The sequence below is a fragment of the Xenopus laevis genome, chromosome 5L (assembly GCF_017654675.1).
Source record: "Xenopus laevis strain J_2021 chromosome 5L, Xenopus_laevis_v10.1, whole genome shotgun sequence".
NCBI classification, from domain to species: Eukaryota; Metazoa; Chordata; class Amphibia; order Anura; family Pipidae; genus Xenopus; species Xenopus laevis.
Genome location: NC_054379.1, coordinates 71,767,882 through 71,790,770, shown reverse-complemented (window position 1 = coordinate 71,790,770; position 22,889 = coordinate 71,767,882). Strand labels below are relative to the sequence as shown.

The 22,889-nt window shown below is 40.7% G+C and overlaps 1 protein-coding gene across 3 annotated transcripts in view; it reads left to right on the top strand.

Annotated features, from left to right (window-relative positions):
- The window catches only part of arhgap18.L (Rho GTPase activating protein 18 L homeolog), a 100,890-nt gene that overhangs the window by 56,755 nt on the left and 21,246 nt on the right, over nt 1–22,889 (top strand). For all 3 annotated transcript variants that reach the window (XM_041562023.1, XM_041562022.1, NM_001097908.1), the window contains exons 2-4: nt 17,352–17,545; nt 18,979–19,214; nt 21,133–21,208. In XM_041562023.1, coding sequence (XP_041417957.1) covers nt 17,352–17,545; nt 18,979–19,214; nt 21,133–21,208 — 506 coding nt within the window. The remainder of the gene's footprint in view (nt 1–17,351; nt 17,546–18,978; nt 19,215–21,132; nt 21,209–22,889) is intronic.

The following is a 22,889-nucleotide window of genomic DNA, read 5'->3' as shown; positions in this document are numbered from 1 at the left end:
TCGCCTTGTATGGTGGCCTTCCCTAAGAAAGGATGTCAAAGACTTTGTTTCTTCTTGCTCTGTGTGTGCTATATCCAAGTCTGGACGTTCCCCCTCCTAAGGGGCTACTCCTACCGTTACCCATCCCTTCTCGCCCATGGACTCATCTATCTATGGACTTCATTGTGGATCTCCCTAACTCCTCTGTTTATACAGTTATTTGGGTGGTAATTGATAGATTCAGTAAAGTCGCACATTTTACTCCTCTTCGGAAACTCCCCTCTGCTCCTGAACTTTCTTCATTATTTATTAAACACATTTTTCGCCTCCACGGTTTCCCTGCTGAAATTGTCTCTGACCGTGGTTCTCAATTTGTTTCCAAGTTTTGGAGGTCCCTGTGTAAAGCCCTTGGTGTTTCTCTTCAATTTTCTTCTTCTTACCATCCACAGTCTAATGGAGCAGCCGAGAGGGTTAACCAGGCCCTGGAACAGTTTCTTCGATGCCATGTATCGTTGTGCCAAGACGATTGGGCGGATCTACTTCCGTGGGCTGAATTCGCACATAACAATGCTTTACACGTTTCTTCTGAAAAATCCCCTTTTTTTTGTATGTATGGTCTTAACCCTTTGGCTTTTCCTCAGGACTTATTACTCACCAATGTCCCTGCCGCCAATGACCAAGCTGCCCACATGTCAGCCATCTGGCACGCCACTGTCGTCAATCTGGAGAAAAGTTCCTTGGTCCAGAAGAAATTCGCCGATCAGAGAAGAATTCCTTCCCCTCCGTATGCACCCGGTGACAAGGTTTGGCTGTCTACACGGAACATTCGTCTCAAAGTCCCCTCTCCTAAACTTGGTCCCAAGTTTATTGGCCCCTTCTCCATCGCTGAGATCATCAATCCGGTGGCGGTCCGATTACAACTTCCCCCGGAAATGCGGATTCCGAACGCCTTCCATGTCTCCTTGCTCAAACCTGCAGGTACTTCTTCTTCTTCTTCTTCCTCCTCAGCTCCTGTCATGGTGGACGGTCATCAGGAATTTGAGGTGAAAAGAATCCTGGATTCCCGGGTTTCGAGGGGTACCCTACAATACCTCATTGAGTGGAAGGGGTTCGGGCCTGAGGAGTGCTCCTGGATAAGAAGTTCGGATGTCCATGCTCCTCTCCTGGTCCGAAAATTTCATCGGCAGTTTCCTTCTAACCCAGGTGGTCCTGAGGCCCCCCCTAGGGAGGGGGGTACTGTAATGGAGTCCGAAATTAGTTTACAAGATGGCGTCCAAGATGGCGGCTCCCTGGTTCCTCACGGACGCAGCCGGATGATGACGATCTCTTCCCGCACTCTGATTGGTCGCCGGCGACGGAATGGACATCGGCGTCAATAATTGGCGCCGGCGTCAGTCGCACACGTCAGCGCGTCGGTCGCTGACGCCAGCGCGTCCGCGCGCACGTTATGACGCCGAGGCGTCCAAATTGGTGCCAAATCTGGGACTATATTAAGGAGCTCTGGGAATTCACCTATGCCCAATTATAGGTTTTAGCTTGCTATTCCTGGGTGTGTTCTTGTGATATTCTTGCCTATTTTGTGTACCGACCTCTTGCCTGATTCTTCGACTTTGAACCTCTTCTGCCTGGACTGATATTTTTGCCTGTTTGACCATTCTCTCGTCTCATCCCTATTTGTACCGCGAACTTGGACTTTTGCTACCTCCTCCCTTGGTCCTCACTACCTCTGAGGCCTTTTGGCCTTACAGTAAGATGGCTGAACTTGCCAGCAGGCCCAGATTTCTGGGTTCGGCGCCTCTAGGCTACTTTGTCCTTGTGCCGGGCACCCATGCTTGCACCGTCCCCATCCCTGTGCACGAGCGTGCGCAGTCGTCGGAGCACTGGGGATGATGTGTACAGGAGTACGCGTCCCAATTGCTCCATTGATTGCGGTAGGGCCGACCCTAAAATTTTGCCCTAGGTCTGGGCCTTTGTGGCCACGTCACAAATCGAGGCCTGCTCGCCAGCACTTGGAATCCACAAAAAAGTTCCTGTGTTTTAATGCAGTGATAACTCTTTCTGGGTATTTTGGCAGACCCCACCCCTCTGCGTAAAGGCAATTCTGCAGAAAAGGAATGATTTGTACTCACAATGCTTTCATGCTGTCATCCTAATTGTAGATAGAACATTTCTGCTTTGACTGTATACTGTAAAGCAATTTGAGCACTTTTTCTCTACACAAAACATATCTTGTGTTATTGTTCTTAAACAGATTTGAGCTCAATTACTAACCCATGCCAAATTTTCACCTATGCAGTAACCATATTAGTCATGCTGTGATTAACTTTGTTCAGACAGCTACAGTGAAACAATGAATGCAAACATCTGATTAGTTGCTATGCGTTACTGCACTGGTGCAGTAATCTAAAGTAGATGAGTGATGCGTGAGTCCTCTGCTTCCTCACAAAACAGATGAAAAGAGTTAGTGCAAGTGAAAAGCTACACATAGTATTGTGCAAGTGCAATAAATGTTAATGGAGCATCTCCAAGACTCTTAAGTGAATAACCATGAAGAACGCTGTATATGTCTGGGTGGAGGGAGAGCAGTACTTAACTAAATCTATAACTATTCATGTATTAAACGAATCTTTGCTTCTTGACTTGCCACTTCCCAGCTCTTATAAATCCTTCTTACATACAGTAAGTGAAAACATACTTGCTCAACTAGATTTTCAGACTGCAAGATAAATATTAAACCACAATTACACAGGGAGAGTGCCAAATATGTTGCAATAGTCACTGCTTTATAAGTCTGTTTGCATTCTGCTAAAAACAGAGTTGTCCCGATTTTCTAGGCTTGCGGGACAAAATAATGAAACCTTTGCTTACCACTGCAGTTATTTTACAAAATGTTGATACTAACTAACTCTAACACTAAGGTGTGGAGCATGGATAGTGGCAGGAATAAGAACTATATAGAAGTTTTGTGAAAAGCAGCAGAGTAAATTAAGAGATCTTGAAGAGCACAACATCAGAAAATAAGATCACCAGAAAATAATGAAAAATTCTGGTGTCAGGGCAAGTCATAATGTATGCATATACTGTATTTTCACTAGTGCCCCACTTCTGCCTTCATGCACATCTTTTTATATACTGGGTGCAGGTGCTGCTGGGCCGGGTTAAGATCGGAAACTTACAGATGTGCTATATGCCATTGATAGTATCATTGTGCATCAGGTTACCTATGTTTACTGTATAGTGGACACCTTAACAAAGATCACTTCTTTCTACTACACTCTAACTTTCACCCACTGATAAATCCGATTCTACAGATCCCATAGCAATGATTAGAAAGTGAGTACATTTCTGTGGTAAACTGTAAACTAAATGAAATAAAGTATTAGGGTCGCCACCCTTCAGATTTTAACCTGAACATCTTTTGGAAGGACCGCCCAGAATTCCAAATTAAGAAATCCAGACATGGACATTGACATGGCATGGCCATCAGACAATCACTGGTCGCCATGTCATAACCCTGCCTCCTGATGCAACAAACCCTATCCGGACAGTCACCTGCTCCACCCTGTCATCCACCCCATCCCCTGCCCAAAGTTCTTATTCAAAAATCCATTAACCAGAAAGCTAAGAATCTCACATTTTGATCTGCCTTTAAATATACATAAGTATAGATTCGGTATAGGTTCTAGGTTAAGTATAGTATGGAATCTGTTGTCTGGCATGTTTGGGACCTGGTCAAAAGCACCGTCCATTTTTAGTCCATTTATTTTCTCTGTAATAATCAAATAGTGCCTTGTACTTGATGGTAACTAAGCTGCAATATATCTGCATTGGTGTAAAAACATTCATATTTGCTTTAGCTAATGTTTACATTGTATTTAGTGGCTTTATGGTATGGTTAACCTAATTAAAGAAACAACTCTGGAACCCCTCAAAGGCCCAAAGTATTCAGAATAATAGATTCCATACCTGCATTATGTATATAAAACATGGTGAATTATATATTGCCTATATCCATTTCTTCACCTTTTTTCCTTTCATACTGACCCTTGTACTCCTGCATTCATTGCATCATTTACTCATATGACACAAAAGATGTCCGTGCACAAAAAGTATGTAAATCAATTCCACAGTTATAGGTATTTGTGTCCTAAGTCACACTTGAATTTGAACGTTTGCATAGTTGCACAAGAGTGCCTGTTTAAGCTGGGGAACCCTGGAGCTACCACCCAGTGAAAGGTCATGTTGGCTCCAGTCATCATACAACAACCTGCTTCAGTAGATGCAGCATGCTTGAACCTAAAAATTACATGCAGACACCATGTTGACACGCAGTTATTAAAATTCCAAAATGCAATTGCATCATTTGCATCTTCCCCTCTTCACTGACACTGTAATTGCAATGGAATTATGGGGAGAAAAGCAACAAGGGCTTAAAACATGGCAATTTGCGTCTAAAATTGCACTTTGAATGCTGTTGTCATAAAGATGCATATGTTACTACTATAGTGTTACTTTTTTGTAGAACTTTAGCACTTTGTGTGTCATAGTTGCTTTAATTCCTCAGAAATGTGGGAATTCATTTAGCCATGCCTCACTTAAAATGTAATCTTGTTCTAATTGCTTTTAAAAGCACAATGGATCCTAAATTGCTTCTGTTTGCCATTATACTAGCTTTTCCTGCCCTTGGTAATTAAACCAAAAAGCAGTTTTAATCCACTAAGTGCATGTATTTGTCTCCTTTTCCAACACATCTTTGACTTTTGACATCTAAATGACTACTTTTATCCTTTCTGTTTTTTTGTTTAGTTATGCTTGAAAAGCAATGTGTGCAGTGTAGTGCCTACCCTGAAAATGTATCCTTTGTGATTTTAGTTTGAAGCACTCAAATATATAGTAAAGAGCCCCCCTGGACCCCTCTTCCCACAGACTGCATACTTTCCATGTTCAAAAAGTTATTTATCCACTTTCTAATAACCAAAGTTATGCAGAGATTAACAGTGTTATTTGCCGTGGTCATCATTTCCAGAAATGGCTGGCTAATAAATTCAATTAATGTCTTTCCAACAGTCTCTAGTAATTATAGTTCTGTTTTCTCATGAACACTGATGTTGGTCAATGCCTTTAGTTCCTTAGATGTTAGCCTGTTCTTTAAATTCTCTTGGAATATTACATGCTTTGCTCCTGGCATGATATCTGTTGGTTGACCACTAGGGAAGAGTGAACTTTGTGCCAAGTACAGTTTCATGTTTAAATTCTATAATTTCACAATTGAACAAGCTGAGAGAGGGCTTGCATTACAATGTGAGCCTAAGGGGGTCAAGTCACAGGGACAAGGGTATTTTGAAAGCCACTACCTCATTATCCTTGCATATGGGTAAATTTCAGTAGTAGCCAAGTAACCGGCCTGTATGTTGGAGAAAACCGGATTTACCGGAGGAATCACACAGAGCTACAGGGAGATCCATCATTATCTTAGAACCTATCTGAGTCTTGTTCTGCTATTTCTTCAATTTTTTTCTGTAGCCCAGACCCTATCCGTAACTTTAAGAACATTAACATACAGAAAACAGAAACAACTGTTTTCTCAAAGCAATGAGTTCAGCAGAGAGTGCAGTGTTTTCTCCTGGGTGTGCGAATGCCTAATTTTTCACATACTTTCCATTTTAATGGCATTCCACAAACCTCTTTATTATTTGGGTGATTAGCAATCTTTTTCCTGTTTGTATTGATTGCTAATGGAGAACCTGGGAAAGTAAGAACTGACGGTAATTGAGATAATGTTTCATTCTGTAACAAGTTGCCAGTGCTTTTTATTATAGGTTTTTCATCAGTGTCAATGTATTTTTTTTTTTTTGCCTTTAAATTGCTTCAAGGCAATGTCAGCTCCTCTGTCATTGCATGTTTATGAACATACTTAGATGCAGTAGAAGGATAGATACCATAAATAACAGAGATATGATTTAATAATATTTTATCTATACTCTATATCAGGGATCCCCAACCTTTCGAACCCATGAGCAACATTCAGAAGAAAAAGGAGTTGGGGAGCAACACTAGCATGAAAATTTTCTTGGGGTGCCAAATAAGTGCTGTGATTGGCCACTTGGTAGACTCTATGTGGATTGTCAACCTGGATTGAGGTTCTGTTTGGCAGTACACCAGGTTTTTACACAACTAAAACTTGCCCCCAAGCCAGGAATTCAAAAATAAGCTCCTGCTTTGAGGCCACTGGGAGCAACATCCAATGGGTTGGGGAGCAACATGTTGCTCACGAGCTACTGGTTAGGAACACTGCTCTATATAGATGTGATATCTGAGGCAGCACACAGACCATCACAAAATGGTGGTTCAAGGCAAGGTTGTTTCACATGTGTCAGAAGTAAAATGGCCGCCTGGTGAAAGCTATTTGTTTTAGGAAAATGTGATGCCGCTGGCACATTAAGGGGATATATGCAGTACAAATGATATGGTTTAGGTGGGGAAGATATGCCCAACTTATATACATGGTAGGAAAATGTTTGCTTTACATGTCCTTAACAGAAAATATGCAATATGGATCATAACAATTAGACAGGTGTATACATTTGGGCACCCCAAATGAGATATTAAATTAATACTTAGTTGAGCCTCCTTTTGCATATGTAACAGCCTCTAGACGCCTCCTCTAGCCTTTGATGAGTGTCTGGATTCAATATGGCGGTGTTTTTGACCATTTGTCCATTTAAAATCTCTCCAGTTCAGTTAAATTTAATGGCTTTTGAGTATGGACTGCCTGCTTCAAATCATCCCATAGATTTTCGAAGATATTCAAGTCGGGGGACTGTGACGGCCATTCCAGAATATTGTACTTCTCCCTCTGCATAAATGCCTTTGTAGATTTTGAAGTATGTTTAGGGTCATTCTCTTGTTGGAATAGCCAACCCCTGCGTAACTTCAATTTTGTGACTGATGCTTGAATTTGGTAATATTGAATTGAATTCATCCGACCCTCGACTTTAACAAGGGCCCCAGTCCCTGAACTAGCAACACAGCATGATGGAACCTCCACCGGTTTTCGCGCATGCGCCTAAACGGTTTTCACGCATGCGCAGAAGTGTTTTTTCGCGCACGCGCAGAAGCGTATTTTTACGCATGCGCAGAAGCGCTCATCCAGCCGGCGCAGCAGCCGGGCAGGCTGCCTAGGGCGCCTGCCCGGCTTGGCCCGGCTCTGGCACCAGGATATGACTTCAGGGTTTGTGAAGTGTGCGGTTTCTCTAACCTTGCTTGCAACTAGCAGATAGGCAAGTTTTATATATATATATATATATATATATATATATATATATATATATATATATATATATATATATATATATATATACTAGTTCTTGTGGACGCACACCTTCAGCCAGATCAGAACCCGGGTGCTAGTCGAGGTCGAGAAGATGTTTAACATCTTTTAAACAAAACAAACTTAAGAAAGTCTCGGATGACTATAAGAATAAACGAGTCTACTGTTGGTTGATGGGCATTAAATCGGACAACTACAGACCTCCACTGAGACTCCGCAAACATATCCCAACGCTCCGCACGGTCGACAGCTCAGACCAGTCTACAGATTCAGACAACGCCACAGACATACCTTTTTTAGGGGTGGAGACAAGATCCAAAAAAGTAAAAGAAAAAGAAGGAAGCGACAACACACAAGACGTGGGGGGCATAAAAATAAGAGGGAAACCCCCAAGAGGCAGGAGGACATAATATTTAACCTAAGCAAACATATCCTCTACTCTGGTGAATTCTCACTATTATCCAAAGGTTTATCATTTGTACCCACTACTTCTCCTGACCCTTTCGATATGTTGGTTGATATCCATAGATTCCAAAGAAAACTCAGACTTAAGGAATATTACAAGAACGCACCAGAGAAGGAAATTCCAAAATTTCGAAGTAAAAGCTCCTTTGACCCTCCTAACCCACCCGCTTCCATCAAAATGTTTGGCAACATTTTGAACAGCGAAGTTAACAACATGCCACACAAACCAAAAGCACGTTTGAATCTCACATCGGACGAAAGAAAGGCTATTTCTACACTTAGCAACGACAAGGATCTAGTGATTAGACCTGCAGGTAAAGGGGGCGCCATAGTCCTGCTGGACTATGCTTATTACAGAAACGAAATTTTGGGACAACTGGCAGACAACAATACATACAGACCCCTACCAGGGGACCCAACATACAAATTCAAGAAGGAACTGGATGATTTATTGCTGATGGCCAAAAATGCCGGATGGCTTGATACTAGCACATTTGACTATCTAATTACCAAATATCCACGGACACCAGTCATATACACTTTACCCAAAATCCATAAATCTACTTCGGCACCCCCAGGGAGACCCATTATTTCAGCTATAGGCTCCCTATATCAATCCGTCGCAATTTATGTGGATCACTATCTCCAGCCTCTTGTACGGAACATGATTTCATACACACAGGACTCGGGACATGTCATTAAGAAGTTACAAAGCCTTACATCGATCCCCCCACACAGCATTTTGGTTACTATGGACGTTAAAAGCCTATATACGGTGATACCACATACACAGGGGATTGAAGCCTGCAAAAGAGCACTCATAACAGCACCTCCTAGGAATGTTCCTGTCGAGTTCATAACCCAGCTGCTTGAATTTGCATTATCCAGAAATTTCTTCAGATTCGAAAACCTCTTTTATCTACAGGTCTCCGGCACCGCAATGGGCAGTGCCCTGGCACCATCCTATGCCAACATCTATATGTGGGACTATGAAACAGTTAACATTTTTCCCCATCTCGGGAAGACCATATTATCTTATTTTCGTTACATAGATGATCTCTTCATGATATGGACCGGCACAGAGGATTCACTATTGCAGTTTCACCAACATTTGAATGACCAAGACAGCCCTATCAAACTCACGATCAACCACAGTACTGACAATATTGATTTCCTAGATCTAAACATATTTTTTGATAACGGCACATTGGGCACAAGACTGTTTCGGAAATCGACCGATAGAAACTCTATTCTACATGCGGCAAGCCATCATCCGCCGGCAACGATCCAGGGGATACCTTACTCTCAGTTTATGCGGGTAATACGCAATAACAACACCAGAACCATGGCGGAAACACAACTTAGAGACATGCTTACCAGATTCCTCGAAAGGGGGTACCCCCAGGAGCTGCTTTTGACACAACTCAACAGAGCACTTCAGCACTCACAACAGGATCTTCTGCATCCATCCTCAGGGATGGAACAGCCGAAAGAACAAATGATTTTCACCACTACTTATACCACAGGCTCCCAATATCTAAAGACCAATGTGAACAAGCACTGGCCTATGCTAAGTATGGACGATACACTAAGTCTTCATAGGTCCAAAAGGCCCATAATGGGCTACAAGAGGGGTAAAAGCCTGAAGGACCTTTTGGTCAGAACAGACTTCAAGGGACCCCCCAGCAGTAGCACAGATTGGCTCTCCATACAAACCAAACTTGGCTGCTATAGATGCCCCAATTGCGTCACTTGCAGATATCTGTTGGTCGGTCCAGACTTTCCACATCCCCATACAGGTAGGAGATACAAGATACGACATAGACTTACATGTACCTCCACCTACATAGTCTACATTATCACCTGCCCATGTGGACTATACTATGTCGGCAAGACCTGCACTACCTTGAGAGAAAGGATCGGCAACCACAGAGCTGCAATCAGCAAAGCCCTGAGGGAGGGCAATGCCTTACAACCAGTGGCAAGACATTTCCTACAGAAGGGGCACACTCTTCCGACTTTTAAATGCATGGCCATTGATTTTCAACCCTTGTTAAGTAGGGGGGGCAACAGAGACCAGGCATTGCTGAGGAGAGAATCGCGTTGGATACACAGACTTGACACGGTTACCCCAAGAGGATTAAATGAAACTTTGCCCCTGGGTTGCTTTGTCTGAATTGTATATAACCTGTATTTGTGCCCCCAATAGTAAACATTTAGTAATGATACCCGTTTTGCTGCGCTTGAACCTTTGCTACTCACTGTGTTTTTAATATGTCACGACCAATGACTCCTCTGCACAATACTATGATTGCTCCCTCCCTCTTGCGCATTAATCAATAGTGTACGTATGTCCTATTTGGCCCTGGAATGTGGGGATTGGGTTTAGGTGGTGGAACAAATGGCTGCCCTAGATCTTCCGCGCTAATAATTGGTACAGACAGTCCGTTGGCAGCGTCAGCACGTCGGCGGTATCGCTGACTGGCTGCGCAGCTTCCCTGTCTAGCACCCTCTAGCTTGACACCGAGTGTTGCTAGGGGTGCTGCGCGTGGAGATGGGGGGTGTGACCGCTTGCACCTCGATAGCCGCTCCGCCCACCGAACCTCTGTGTCATAGACACCGCCCACCAATACAGCACCATGGACGGGGCGGTAACCACGCCCACAGTACACCCACTTTAGCAGCTGTCGCTTTATGGCCACAATATTCAGCTGACACTTAGCCGGGAGACTGGAGATTGCGCTATAGAGGAGTAGGTCACCATGTATAAGCTTGTTTGGCACTGACACTTTCCGCACAGTCCTATGTTGTTTTGGTTGCCTAGCAACGTTCATTGGCGCCAAAATAGCGTTTTTAAATCCCTCACTGGACACCATTCTCTGTTTTCCCTTCCCTGATGAAAGCTCTGCAATAGAGCTGAAACGTCGGATTCAATAAAACTTCTTTCGCATATATTACCCTGGTGAATATTCCTTGGAGTGCTGTCTATTTGCTTACCTATATATATATATATATACATATCCATAGACATAAAAGGTTGAACTTGATGGACATGTGCCTCTTTTCAACCTATGTAACTACGTGTAGAATTTAATCCTCAAAAGTTTTAGGAGCACCCTAGCATTATTTAAGTGCAATTCTGTAGAATATAGTTTTCTTTAAGCAAACAGAATTTAGAAAGATGAAGAATTTTCATTCAATTTAAAGAATAGTTAGACGTTAACAGCAGAATTTGTCAGATCACATATCAAAGCAAATAATGTAGAAAATGTCAGCATTATTTCAGGTTAGTTTTGTTGCCAAAATGATCAGGTTCTGCCAGATTCTCCAGCAGTCTTACTATGCACATGGTTATACAAAATTACACTTCTGATGTATCGTGTTAATGTGAAATGCATTACAGCTTTACTTGATACGTAACAGGTGCACTGCAGTGTGTTGCTATAAAAGGGCAAAGAAATGGATATACTGTTACAAATTACAATCATGGTATTCATTGTGGAACCGATTACTGAAGTATCACAACCTTTTTTCATTGTTAAACTGGAGGTAAGGTTCACATTAAACGTTTTACTAAATTTGGCGATTTCCATATCATGCCTTGCCGTTCATGGACTGTGTCCAATCAAAGGTGCTGCTGTATTATCTTTTGGCTGAACATCTAGTGCACACATACAGGGACACCATCAAGGAGGTACTGCAGCCAGGGCATCAATGGCAGAGAAGGGCTGAGACATGAAAAGTCTTGAATGTCAAGCAGCAAAGAGGTGAAAAATATTCCGGTTCTCAACAGGGACAAAACAGGACTAGCAGCAGACCACTTTCAACTATCTGCACTATCTATCTCTGGAAAATGGGGGTGCAATGGGTGTGTGGGGGTGTTTTAAACAAATCTTTTGCAATTACTGTATCTAGTAAGGAAAGTAACATTGATCCAATACTGTATCGGAGGTGTTTGTGTGTTACATTTTCATATTGATATAAAGGTATGGGGCCTAATATCCAGAATGCTCGGGACCTGGTGTTTTCCAGATAAGGGATATTTCCGTTTTTTTTGGATCTCCATGCCATAAGTCTGATAAGACTATTTAAACAATAAATAAACCCAATAGGATTGTTTTGCATCAAATAAGGGTTAGTTAGATCAAGTACAAGGTACTGTTTAAAGGAAAAGTATACCCCTAAAATGAAACAACCTTGCCTTGAACCACCATTTTGTGATGGTCTGTGTGCTGCCTCAGAGATCACCTGACCAGAAATACTACAACTCTAACTGTAACAGGAAGAAATGTGGAGGCAAAAGACAGAAGGAAGAAGCGTGGAGGCAAAAGACAGAACTCTGTCTGTTAGTTGCCTCATGTGACTTAACGTGTTTGTTTGGTATGGTTGCGTACACCGTAAATCATACATCATACAAATCGCTGGGGCAGCCCGTATTTTTTAAAATTTTCTATTTTTGATTACCCAATGGCTCATACTAATAAAAAAGTATATTGTTATGAAAATAGTGGCACGATTGAACTATATTCAATATCTCTGTATTTCCTCAGTTACTAAAAAGCCATCCAAACCATTATTGAAGCTTTCTAATGTATCTGCCAGTGTGACTGATTCAGAGAATTTCACAACTCTAAATGTACAAAATCCCTTTCCAAATATTTATATAGAACCTCCTTTCTTCTAATTGAAATGGATGCCCTCATGTCTGCTGGTAGAACCTTATGGTAAAAAAAAATATTTGAGAGACAATTATTAGTAATAAAGTAATCCCTTCTTAAATATTGGAATTATGTCTGATTTCCTTCAATCTATCCATGTACCATACCAGATGAAAGTGAATCTCAGAAATAGAGACTTGACTAAAACTGAACTTAGCTTTCTCTGTGTATCCGAAGCTATAGTTTATCTGCCCAGTGGATTAACTAGATGTTACTGGGCCTCACAGCAAATTAATTTTACTGCCCCTATCATATCCAGAGGTTGCCCTGTTTTACCAATATATGGTGAAATCGCTCATTATTGGAGCCACATGGGTCCTTCTATACCTCCTGGGCCCCCCTGCAGCCACAGGGTCTGCTTCCTCTGTAGTTACGCCCCTGCTTTTGCCCCTGGTTCCTTGTTCACATTACATAAACCTTTATGTACCATATTCTGCGTTAACCACTGACTCGATTGAGTTGAGCCATCAGTGTCTCTGTCAGTGGTTCTTGGAACTCTGGATCGGCTATAGTATACATTGAAGAAAATAACAGATTTAGCACATTTGCCTTTTCTGTTTATTATAAACATATTTTTACCATCATTTAAAGGAGCCACACTCTCAACCTGCATCTTTTTACTATTAATATACTTAAAGGGGACATTTCACCCTAAGAAATAATTCCAATTTTTTTCTGTTGTGTTTGTCAAGCAAAATAAACTTCACTTAAACTATATAAATTATTTAAATTTTGTTTCCTTCCATCTTGGAATTACATAATTGCTGAATGCAGACGGCACCATTTTGTTGACACTGTTAGAATGGAGCACCTCATGCCCATGCATAGGCTACACAATTAGATTGTGATGAGGGAGGGGGGCTGTGAGGAGTGCAGTAACCTCTAGGAAGTGCAGAATGGAAATTTAAAGTAATTGTCTGCCCTGCCTCTATGCTTAAGGCATAGAGGCGGGGCAGGCAATATATGATTGACGGCTTCGATTTTTAAATGGCTTTATAATGAGTATGGATGTGTTAATAAAAAAAGAATTTGGGTTTCATGTTTGATTTGAAAATAACATATTTAGCTTTTTAAGTCTAGGTGACATGTCCAGTTTAAAATACTTTTTGAGGTCGCTTTTAGCCTCTGCCACAATGCTGGCCTCTCAAATTGATATTATGATAATTGCTGATGATTGTCTTTCTAAGTAAATCGCCTGACTGGTAAATACTTTTTAACTGTTACCACATAGGGCCATGGATTTGGTATGCTCCTGGTGGGTCTACACAGGCCTCCTACGTTTGGCCTGGGGCCAGTAAATAGAGGAGCCTGATTTGGTCCACCGCAGAGGTGACCAAAAAGGATAAAGATACACATGTTTAGCTATCTCATCAATTGACTGAACTAACTTCATGCTCTTGGTTTCTTGTAGTGGTGAAAATCAACATGCCACTGACACCACCAAGTTGAGAGTTGGACTGTTTTACTAGCCCTGCTGTTTCTCTTGATACTACAGCTTGTGTCCCTATGTCCCAAGATGAACCAAAACCTCAAAGGAAAGCTTCAGTTTGTTAAGCAAGCACCACATAATTATATTTTCTTGTCAGAATTGCTTGATGTGATGTCTGTCAAAAGAGTAAAGGGCTTTACTTAGTTGATAGACTAACTCATTTTACAAACACCAATTGTTTAATCATGGCAATCATAGTGAAATGTAAACAATTTGGCGGTTTTCCAGTTATTGCAGGTTCAATAATCTCACAATCTCAAGTAGTATGTGGTGCAGACACAAATATGTTGTAAAAACAGATAATGTTGTTGATATTGGTACATGTGTCATATGCTGTAAATTACAGTATAAGGGAAGGCTATTTAAGGTTACATTCAAAGTTGATGCTTACCTTTATTGCAGTTGTTAATGCATTCTGTTAAGTGGTGTAAAACACTCAATAGGCCCCATGTTGCAAATTTCTAGGGCCACATGCCCCAAATGATAGGGGGGAAGTTATGTTTTCCATATCTGTATTTCTTATTACAATGTCATGTCAACACTTCTGCTTCATTTTACAACATTTATCATTAAATTTATCTTATTTGCACATCAAATGCTTGGTAGCCCCTGGACTCTTTATTCTCTTGGTCCCTCGGCAGTTGCTATTGTTACCCCCTGTTTCCACTGAACCTTGTGAGCTCAATTGTTTTCAATTACATAAACGTTATGCTTCATAGCATTAAACTTAAAATAATTATGTTATCACTTGTGGTGTTGTAATTGACAGCTACATTGTTCTCATATAATACAGAAAACATTTTTAATGTTGTGAAAACATAGCTAAAAAAATCTAAGCTTTAGCATTCACTGAAGTTTGGATTTACAATAAGACATGCCTAAACTTGCAAGGAATGAATTTACTAAAGGAACAGTTGTCAAGGTCACCTATTTTACCCTCAAACTTGGGAGAGGAATAATAGGAAATTGGTTATTTTTCAAGTTTATCTTTAAGTTGAGGCCAGAACTAGCATGCTGTAACTCGGACAAACTGCACCACTGAAAATAAACTTGCCGTTTGTATGGTATAAAACACATTTATTCTGACAAGCAGCCATTTATTCAAGCTGGTTTTTCAGGTCATAAGGTTTCTTTTTCTGGACAAAACCAATAGCAATATAAAGTGATAATCATTAAATACCTTAATGCAGTGCTGTCCAAATGGCCCCTTGTGTGACCCCCACATGAAAGTCTGCCTGCTGTGTCTGCTTGCCATGTGTAAAAGGTATCCTTACTGAGATTAACTGGCCCCTTAATGGTTTATACTTCAAATTCAGACAGTAACCTCCTGCATTGTTCTGGAATCTCCCTGCATTGCTCACACTTGTAACAACTCTAATGTTCACACCCTAAAGCCCTGTACTGTTCATACTGAAACTGCACACATAGTTCACCTGTTCACACCTTATACAAAATGCTGATGGGGCACCAGCACTGTGTCACTGGATGTAGTACATTTTAGGGCTATTCCACACGGGGAGATAGCCACGCGTTTGCGGTCGCGGCGACAAAGCGCCGCGCCAGTCGCCGCGACCGGCGCAGGCGACAGTTTTGTATGGGCGCCTATGTAAAAACGCCTGTGCTAACCACACGAGGCGATGCGCTTTTCAACAGTCGCCTGAAAATGCCTCGCCAGGCTTTTTCAGGCGACTGTTGAAAAGCGCATCGCCTCGTGTGGTTAGCACAGGCGTTTTTACATAGGCGCCCATACAAAACTGTCGCCTGCGCCGGTCGCGGCGACTGGCGCGGCGCTTTGTCGCCGCGACCGCAAACGCGTGGCTATCTCCCCGTGTGGACTAGCCCTTAGAGTGGGCCATGATGCAGTACATCTTAGAGTGGTTAGGAGACAGGGTTTCCCTCTCTCCTGCCTTCCCTGTGCTCCCCATGTGTGCCATACTCTGCATGCCCCATGCTCCTTGTGTGCATCTCACTCTGCTTGCCCTATGCTCCATGGGTGTACCATAATTTGCCTGCCCTGCTCTGCCTGTGTGTGCCATACTCTGCCTGCCCTATGCTCCCTGTGTGTCTGTGCCATACTCTGCCTGCCCTATGCTCCCTGTGTGTGTGTGCCATACTTTGATTGCCCTACTCTGCCTGGGTGTGCCATACTCTGCCCGTCCTATGCTCCATACTCTGCCCGTCCTATGCTCCTTGATTGTGCCGTACTCTGCCTGCCCTATGCTCCCTGTGTGTGCCATACTTACATTGCCCTATGCTTCCTGTGTGTGCCATACTTTCATTGCCCTATGCTTCCTGTGTGTGCCATACTTTCATTGTCCTACTCTGCCTGGGTGTGCCATACTCTGCCTGCCCTATGCGTCCTGTGTGTGTGCGCCATACTCTGCCGGCCCTATGCTGTGTGTGCCATACTCTCCCTGCCCTATCACCCATAAGAAAGCATTGTTCCAATTGAAACTCAAAAAAGTAAAGGTATGTTAATACAATAAAAAGGGTTATATTGTAGATGTCTTCAGGCTTTTTTAAAATTAGATGCCTGCCTTTCTCTGGGATGCTTAATTACATTTTGCACTTGATAAGCATGATAAGCACCATGTAGGCCCCCCTCCCCCCTTGAATCTACTAACCTGCCTTATGATCTTTGGTAAGGGCAGGTTAGACTTGCGCCAGATTGTAAAAAGCACAGCAAGACCCAGGACACAAGTGCTTCTTGATTTTGCAATATGGTGCAATATTTTGTGTCCCAAAGGAACCCCTAGTTTCTGTTGAGTTGTTTACAAAGATTTTAGAATAATGATATTGCTTATTCAAGTTATTAACTATTAGAACACATGCTAGCTGCCAAATAATTGTTACCACTTCTGCTAAATAAGATTGCTAGTTGGAATATTGCCATCACATAATAAAATTGGCACTGCTTAATAAATAAGTTGTTCTTTCTGTTTGCATTTTCTATGGAAAGTTCATCAAAACAATTTCTGCATCATAGTTATACATCTTTCTGTAGTAAGTATGGTTTAATCAGTTTTCTGTTTTACAACTTTTTCTTGGCACACCATCAGCCATCAATAAAATGGGCACATTTTTAAATATATATTGTACAGTACTGCATATTTTGTTAGTGCTATATAACTAAATGGTAATCCTTTTGACTAGGGAAATTCCACCTGCCTCAACTGTCTGTGAAATCTAAATGAATCGTTGATTACTTGAGTTATAAATCACTTTTTTCCACTTGTTCAGGGCTTTGGAATATATGCAATTACAGTATAGAAATATTTGTTGTAAAGCTGTTCTTTTATATATCGGCAGGTTATATTTTTAATGTTTAATATCAATCCAAGGCTAAGTTCCTATCTCCTTATCTTTGCAGTCGCAAATCTGGACAATATACTATGAACCAAGGAAATGTTAACCCAAGCCTTGACAAGGTAGCCTTTAACCGATCTGGCTCCCAGGACTCCCTGGATGAGCTGTCTTTGGATGACTACTGGACAGAAGTTGAAAATATCAAACAAGACACTAACACCAGTCAAGAGGAACAAAATGTTGTAAAAGAACCTGATGGTAATAATGTTAACGTGTGCTGGTTTAACAGTAGCTTTGTTTGTGCTTGTCTCTCTTTGCATTGGTCTAAAGAAATCAAGTGGGTCCTATATTATATTTTTATTTAAGACGTTACTGATTTGTCTAAGCCGCTACAAGAGTAAGTCTTACCATCCTTATCTTTCATAGGAAGGTTGCCATTGTGTTATCATTTTTTATGGGGGCTTCCTTATGGTGGGATTAGTGCTCTATAGTTGGGAAAATTCCAGCCTGCCCGCCCTATGCTGGCACTTGCTAGTTAGACCTGCAAAATAAGTCTTTGAGGAAGCCAACATCCTTGTTGGCAGGGTCTTGTGGGTGTTCTGGACAGATGTATACCTCCTCATTGTATGGGTTTCCAGCCCCCAAAAGGAGGAATGGTGTAGGAAGATTGAGGGCATGTTTAGGTTTAATGAAATGTGGCCTTGGGCAAATTGAGGGTGTGGTTTTTAGACCATTTTTCTTTAACTGGATGCCCAATCTAATTAGTTGGCAGGATTATCCCACTAGGGGACAGTAGTCTTAACAAAACAGATGAGCCCTGTTAAGTAGTACAGTGCCCCATTATTTTTGAAAATGAATGACCGCACAAGTGAATTGTTTAGAGCAGGAGATATAATTTGTTAGGTTTACAAATCTTTACATATCTATAAAATCTATTATTCATTTAAAATATTTAAAATGGTAAGAAAAAGTAAAGACAAATGTATTAAATATTTACATAATATCTTTTTGTAATTGCTGTGTGTGTTTTTTAAAGGAATACTGGCATTCTTTATTTTCAGTTTCCATATGCTACCATGTAGTTTTCAGTTACATAACACATTCACTTATAAGGAACAAGCCATGTAACTTAAACGTCCATTTAGGGCGAAGACAGGAAGGTTGTTTTAGCTCTCCTGGAAAAAAATATGCAATCCCTGCAGGTGACAGCTCCCAAAATACCTCTGAATTGCGAGTGGGAAACACCGCAAGTACATTTTTTTTTTTTTTTTTTGCCAAACTGAAATTGCAGAGGTTTCCTCCAACAATTCCCATATTGCGGTATCTTTGTTGCCTGCTGGGTGGACACAGATTTCCCACAGGGGCAACAAAGTGTTCCATCTGACATCCCTCTTGAAGTATATAAAAGGAAGATGGGTTTTACATAGATAAGGGTATATTTTTGAAGTAATACAAGTAAAAATTTAAGTACTTACAGCTAAAAAAACAGGAGATTTGCAATGAAACAGATTAAAGACAAACAACAAATATACAGCAATAACAAAAAGAAGGTGCTTTTAGTTAGATGCCTCTTTTAAAATGTTACTGTACTTTAATTACATTTAATATATAGTGATAACAAAATAATTTGTGGTTTTACAGTAATTTACTTATGGCTGCATTAAATGCATTTATGGTTTGCTGATTTGTAGAAGGGGAGCTGGAAGAGGAATGGCTCAAAGAGGCTGGCCTGTCCAATCTGTTTGGTGAGTGTGCTGCAGACCCTCAAGAGAGTATTGCTTTCCTCTCCACTCTGACCAGGACTCAGTCTGCAGCAGTCCAAAAAAGAATTGATACAGTTACACAGACCCTAAGGAAAAAAAACAAGCAACATCAAATTCCTGATGTCAGAGATGTCTTCAAACAACCTGGTAATTTACAGGACAAGGTGGGTAGTACACGTGTGTATTAACTAGAGCTGCTTTACCTGGGAAGGCAGTACATGATATAATTGATTGACATGGATCTGGGGTTAAGCTCAGAATTTCCCACTGAAGTTGTTGGTGGCAAACCATATTTATTTTCAGTGCAGCCACCATTACAGCAGTCAAAATGCCCCATGTGCCATTGCCCTCACACACTATTAAGAGAATATGAACACAGGCTTCACAGTGAGGAAATAAAAATGTTTGGATGCCTGCTGCATTGTAGAACTCTAGATTTCATCTACTTGGAGGTCATTTACTTGAAGCAATGTGAACATGGCCAAATCAGCTTCCAGAAATGGCAAGAAACAACAGTAAGTTGTTTTCAACATAATAAACCTCACAAAAAGCTCTGCCCCCTTTATTTATTCACTTTTTATATTTTAAAGGAACTGTATACCTCCTATAATTCAATGAACAGGTCTAGTACTAAACATACAAGCATTGTGTTTTTTTTTTTTAAACTTTACATTTAAAACAAGTTTCATTTTAGGACAGAGACACACAGGAAGATTCGGGGAGATTTAGCAGGCCGGCATCTAATCGCCTCTTCTTCTTCGGGCGACTAATCTCCCCGAAAAGCCTTCCTGCCAGCTGGAATCTAATTTGCTGGCGGGATGGCACTCAGAGCGAATTGTTTCCCGAAGTTGCCTGACGAGGAAACTTCGGTCGACTTTGGAAAATGAAGCTCTCCGCGAGCCATCCCGGTGGCGATTTATATTCTAGCCGATGGGAAGAGATTGGGGAGATTAGTCTCCCAAAGAAGAGGCAAATAGCCACTGGCCGACTAAATCTCCCCGAATCTTCCAGTGTGTCTCTGTCCTTAACTGAACTGTTTAAATCAGTGGTCCCCAACCAATGGCCAACGTGTTGCTCTCCAACCCCTTAGATGTTGCTCTCAGTTGCCTCAAAGCAGGTGCTTATTTTTGAATTCCAGGCTTGGAAGCAAATTTTAATTGCATAAAAGGTGTAGGTGTACTGTCAAGTAGTGCCTCCTGTAGGCTGCCAGTCCATATAGGGTCTACCAAATAGCAAATCATAGCCATTATTTGGCATCCTCTGGAGTTCTTCATGCTCGTGTTGCTCCCCAAATTTTGTTATGTTTGAATGTGGCTCACGGTTATAAAAATGTTGGGGACCCCTGATTTAAATGATCATTCCACTCAAAAGCACTCTGTATAAGGAGCCTCTCCTTATCTTACCGCTTAACAAGGGCTTTAAATAGGGAAGGAAGGGTTTGTTTTCAGTGGACTGGCTCCCATGAACCAGGAAGTTGGATTGTGACATAATTTAAATGTCAGTTTTGCCCTATTTAGTTATAGAAATAACAAAAAACTGCTTTACATTTTTTTCTCTTTAATTACATTCAACACAAGCCATTTGCTTTGAACTAATGTTTAATATAGAATAACAAAACAAAAGCTAATTGGTCATGTTCTTTAGACATGGCAGGCTCCCTTTCATTTATATATATATAAAAAAAAAAAAGCTTATTTTAGGGAAGTGAATTTGGGTGTTTGTGAAGTCTATTTACAGGGTGATGTACTTCTGACTCAACAGGAACGAAGCATGCACTGCTGCAGCTAATGTAGCAGATTATTTGTTTAAAGTTAACAATATATGCCAGATTATCCTCTTACTCTATCTATATCTTGGCAGTCTTTTTTTTTCTTAATTAAACTGTAATAAAACTTCAGATCTCATGTCAAAATGTAATGTTTCTGCCAACCAATCTGTTTCTTTGTGTCGATGTGCAGTAACTACTTGCCTTTAAAAACTGTTTTGCAGGTCGAAACATGATCCATGGATACATTTTTAGTGATTGTCTTGTTAGTATGCTGTACCTTGTCCAAATCAGTCATTGGCTTATTTACATTTTAGGCTGGAGACATCAATGGATTTCAGTCGACAGAAAGTAATGAAACAAAGAATGAGGAGGCAAATGGAAAAGCAGAATGTACGTGTCTTTGTTTTTTTACTTTATTTTCTGTTGCATAAAGAGAAATTTAGAACATTGTTTTCAAATAAGGGATCTATGAATACTCAATCATTTGAGGTCATTGGTTCCACTCTTTGTTTTGTAATGTAGGAAGTGCTCTGTGGCATCCTTTTCTAAGACACAGTTTGAAGGTCTCTGTTGCTTAGTATCCATATAATAGAGGTTTGTTTTAATTTGTTTCAACACATTATGGGCTTATTTATCAAGGTATGGGCTTATATATTAAACATTCACGCAACCGGCCACGGGACCTGGGTGCAGTTAGATCCGCCAACCACCTGAGATTCTCTAAAGATATAAAACATCAGATGTACTGCATTTGGGATTAAAGCTTCATACGTATGGTGTTATTATTCAGTCTTTATCACCATATTACCCAATGCTTTACAGAGATTATACATCATTTACATCAGCTCCTGCCTCAGTGGAGCTTACAATTTAATGTCCCTATTGCATTCACACACTATGGTTAATTTAATCAGGAGCCAATTAACCTGCCTGCATATTTTTTTAAATTCTCAGAGAAAATTGAAGTGGAGAAACACAACAGCAAGAGTAGAAAACACAAACTCTTTGCAGATATGCTGAGCTTCCCTATTGATAATTGCTGCCTTATCAGTATCCTCTTATGTGAAAGGTTTTAGGCCAGGGTTGTCACTCCTTGGACTACTTTACAGATAGCTCTGGCAATGAAATCTGATTCTCTAACCACTGAGGTTTTTATATATAATTTTAGCCTTTAGTTGAATTATACATGTATAGGATCCGCTATCTGGAAACTTGTTATCCATAATGCTCCGAATTACTGAAAGGCCTTCTCCCATAGACTCTGTTTTATCCAAATAATCAAAAGTTTTAAAATGATTTCCCTTTTCTCTGTAATAATAAAACAGTGCCTTGTACTTGATCCAAACTAAGATATAATTAATCCTTATTGGAAGCAAAAGCAGCATATTGGCTTTATTTAATGTTCTACATGATGTGCACTGGGTTTCGTGCAATACCCCGAAGTTTTAGGAGTGTTCGGGCAAAACAGCATAAGATATCGGAGTTTTGGGGTGAAAAATCTGAAAAAAAAAAAACGTGAAAATCAGATTTTTTCCCTCAAAGCAAATCTTTGGGACAATGTAATCATAAATAAGCGTAAAAAACCCAAGCGGATTTTATCGGAGTTTGTAGCAGAAAATGTTGAGATAAAATCGGACATTGATAAATAACTCCCATAAGGTATGAAGATCCAAATTACAGAAAGATTCTTTATTTGGAACCCATGATCCAAGCATTCTGGATAACAGGTCCCATACCTGTATAACTAACTATACAGGTATGGGCTCCGTTATCCACAAAGCTTCAAATTACAAGGCCGTCTCCTATAGATTCCATTGTAATCAAATAATTCAAAATTTTAAAAATGATTTGATTTTTCTTTGTAATAATACAACAGTACATCCAGAACTTTATACAGCCTTACATGTGTTTGAGCATTATTTTCAGAATCTCCAGCCAAACTGTTAAGTTATACAAGGGTATGCCCTGTTAATGTTATGTTAAATATGAGGAATCCCAAAGTGAACTCTGATGCTAAAATCTAAAATTAGTAATTTGTCAAAATAAATTGGATTTAAACAGTGAGTAACAG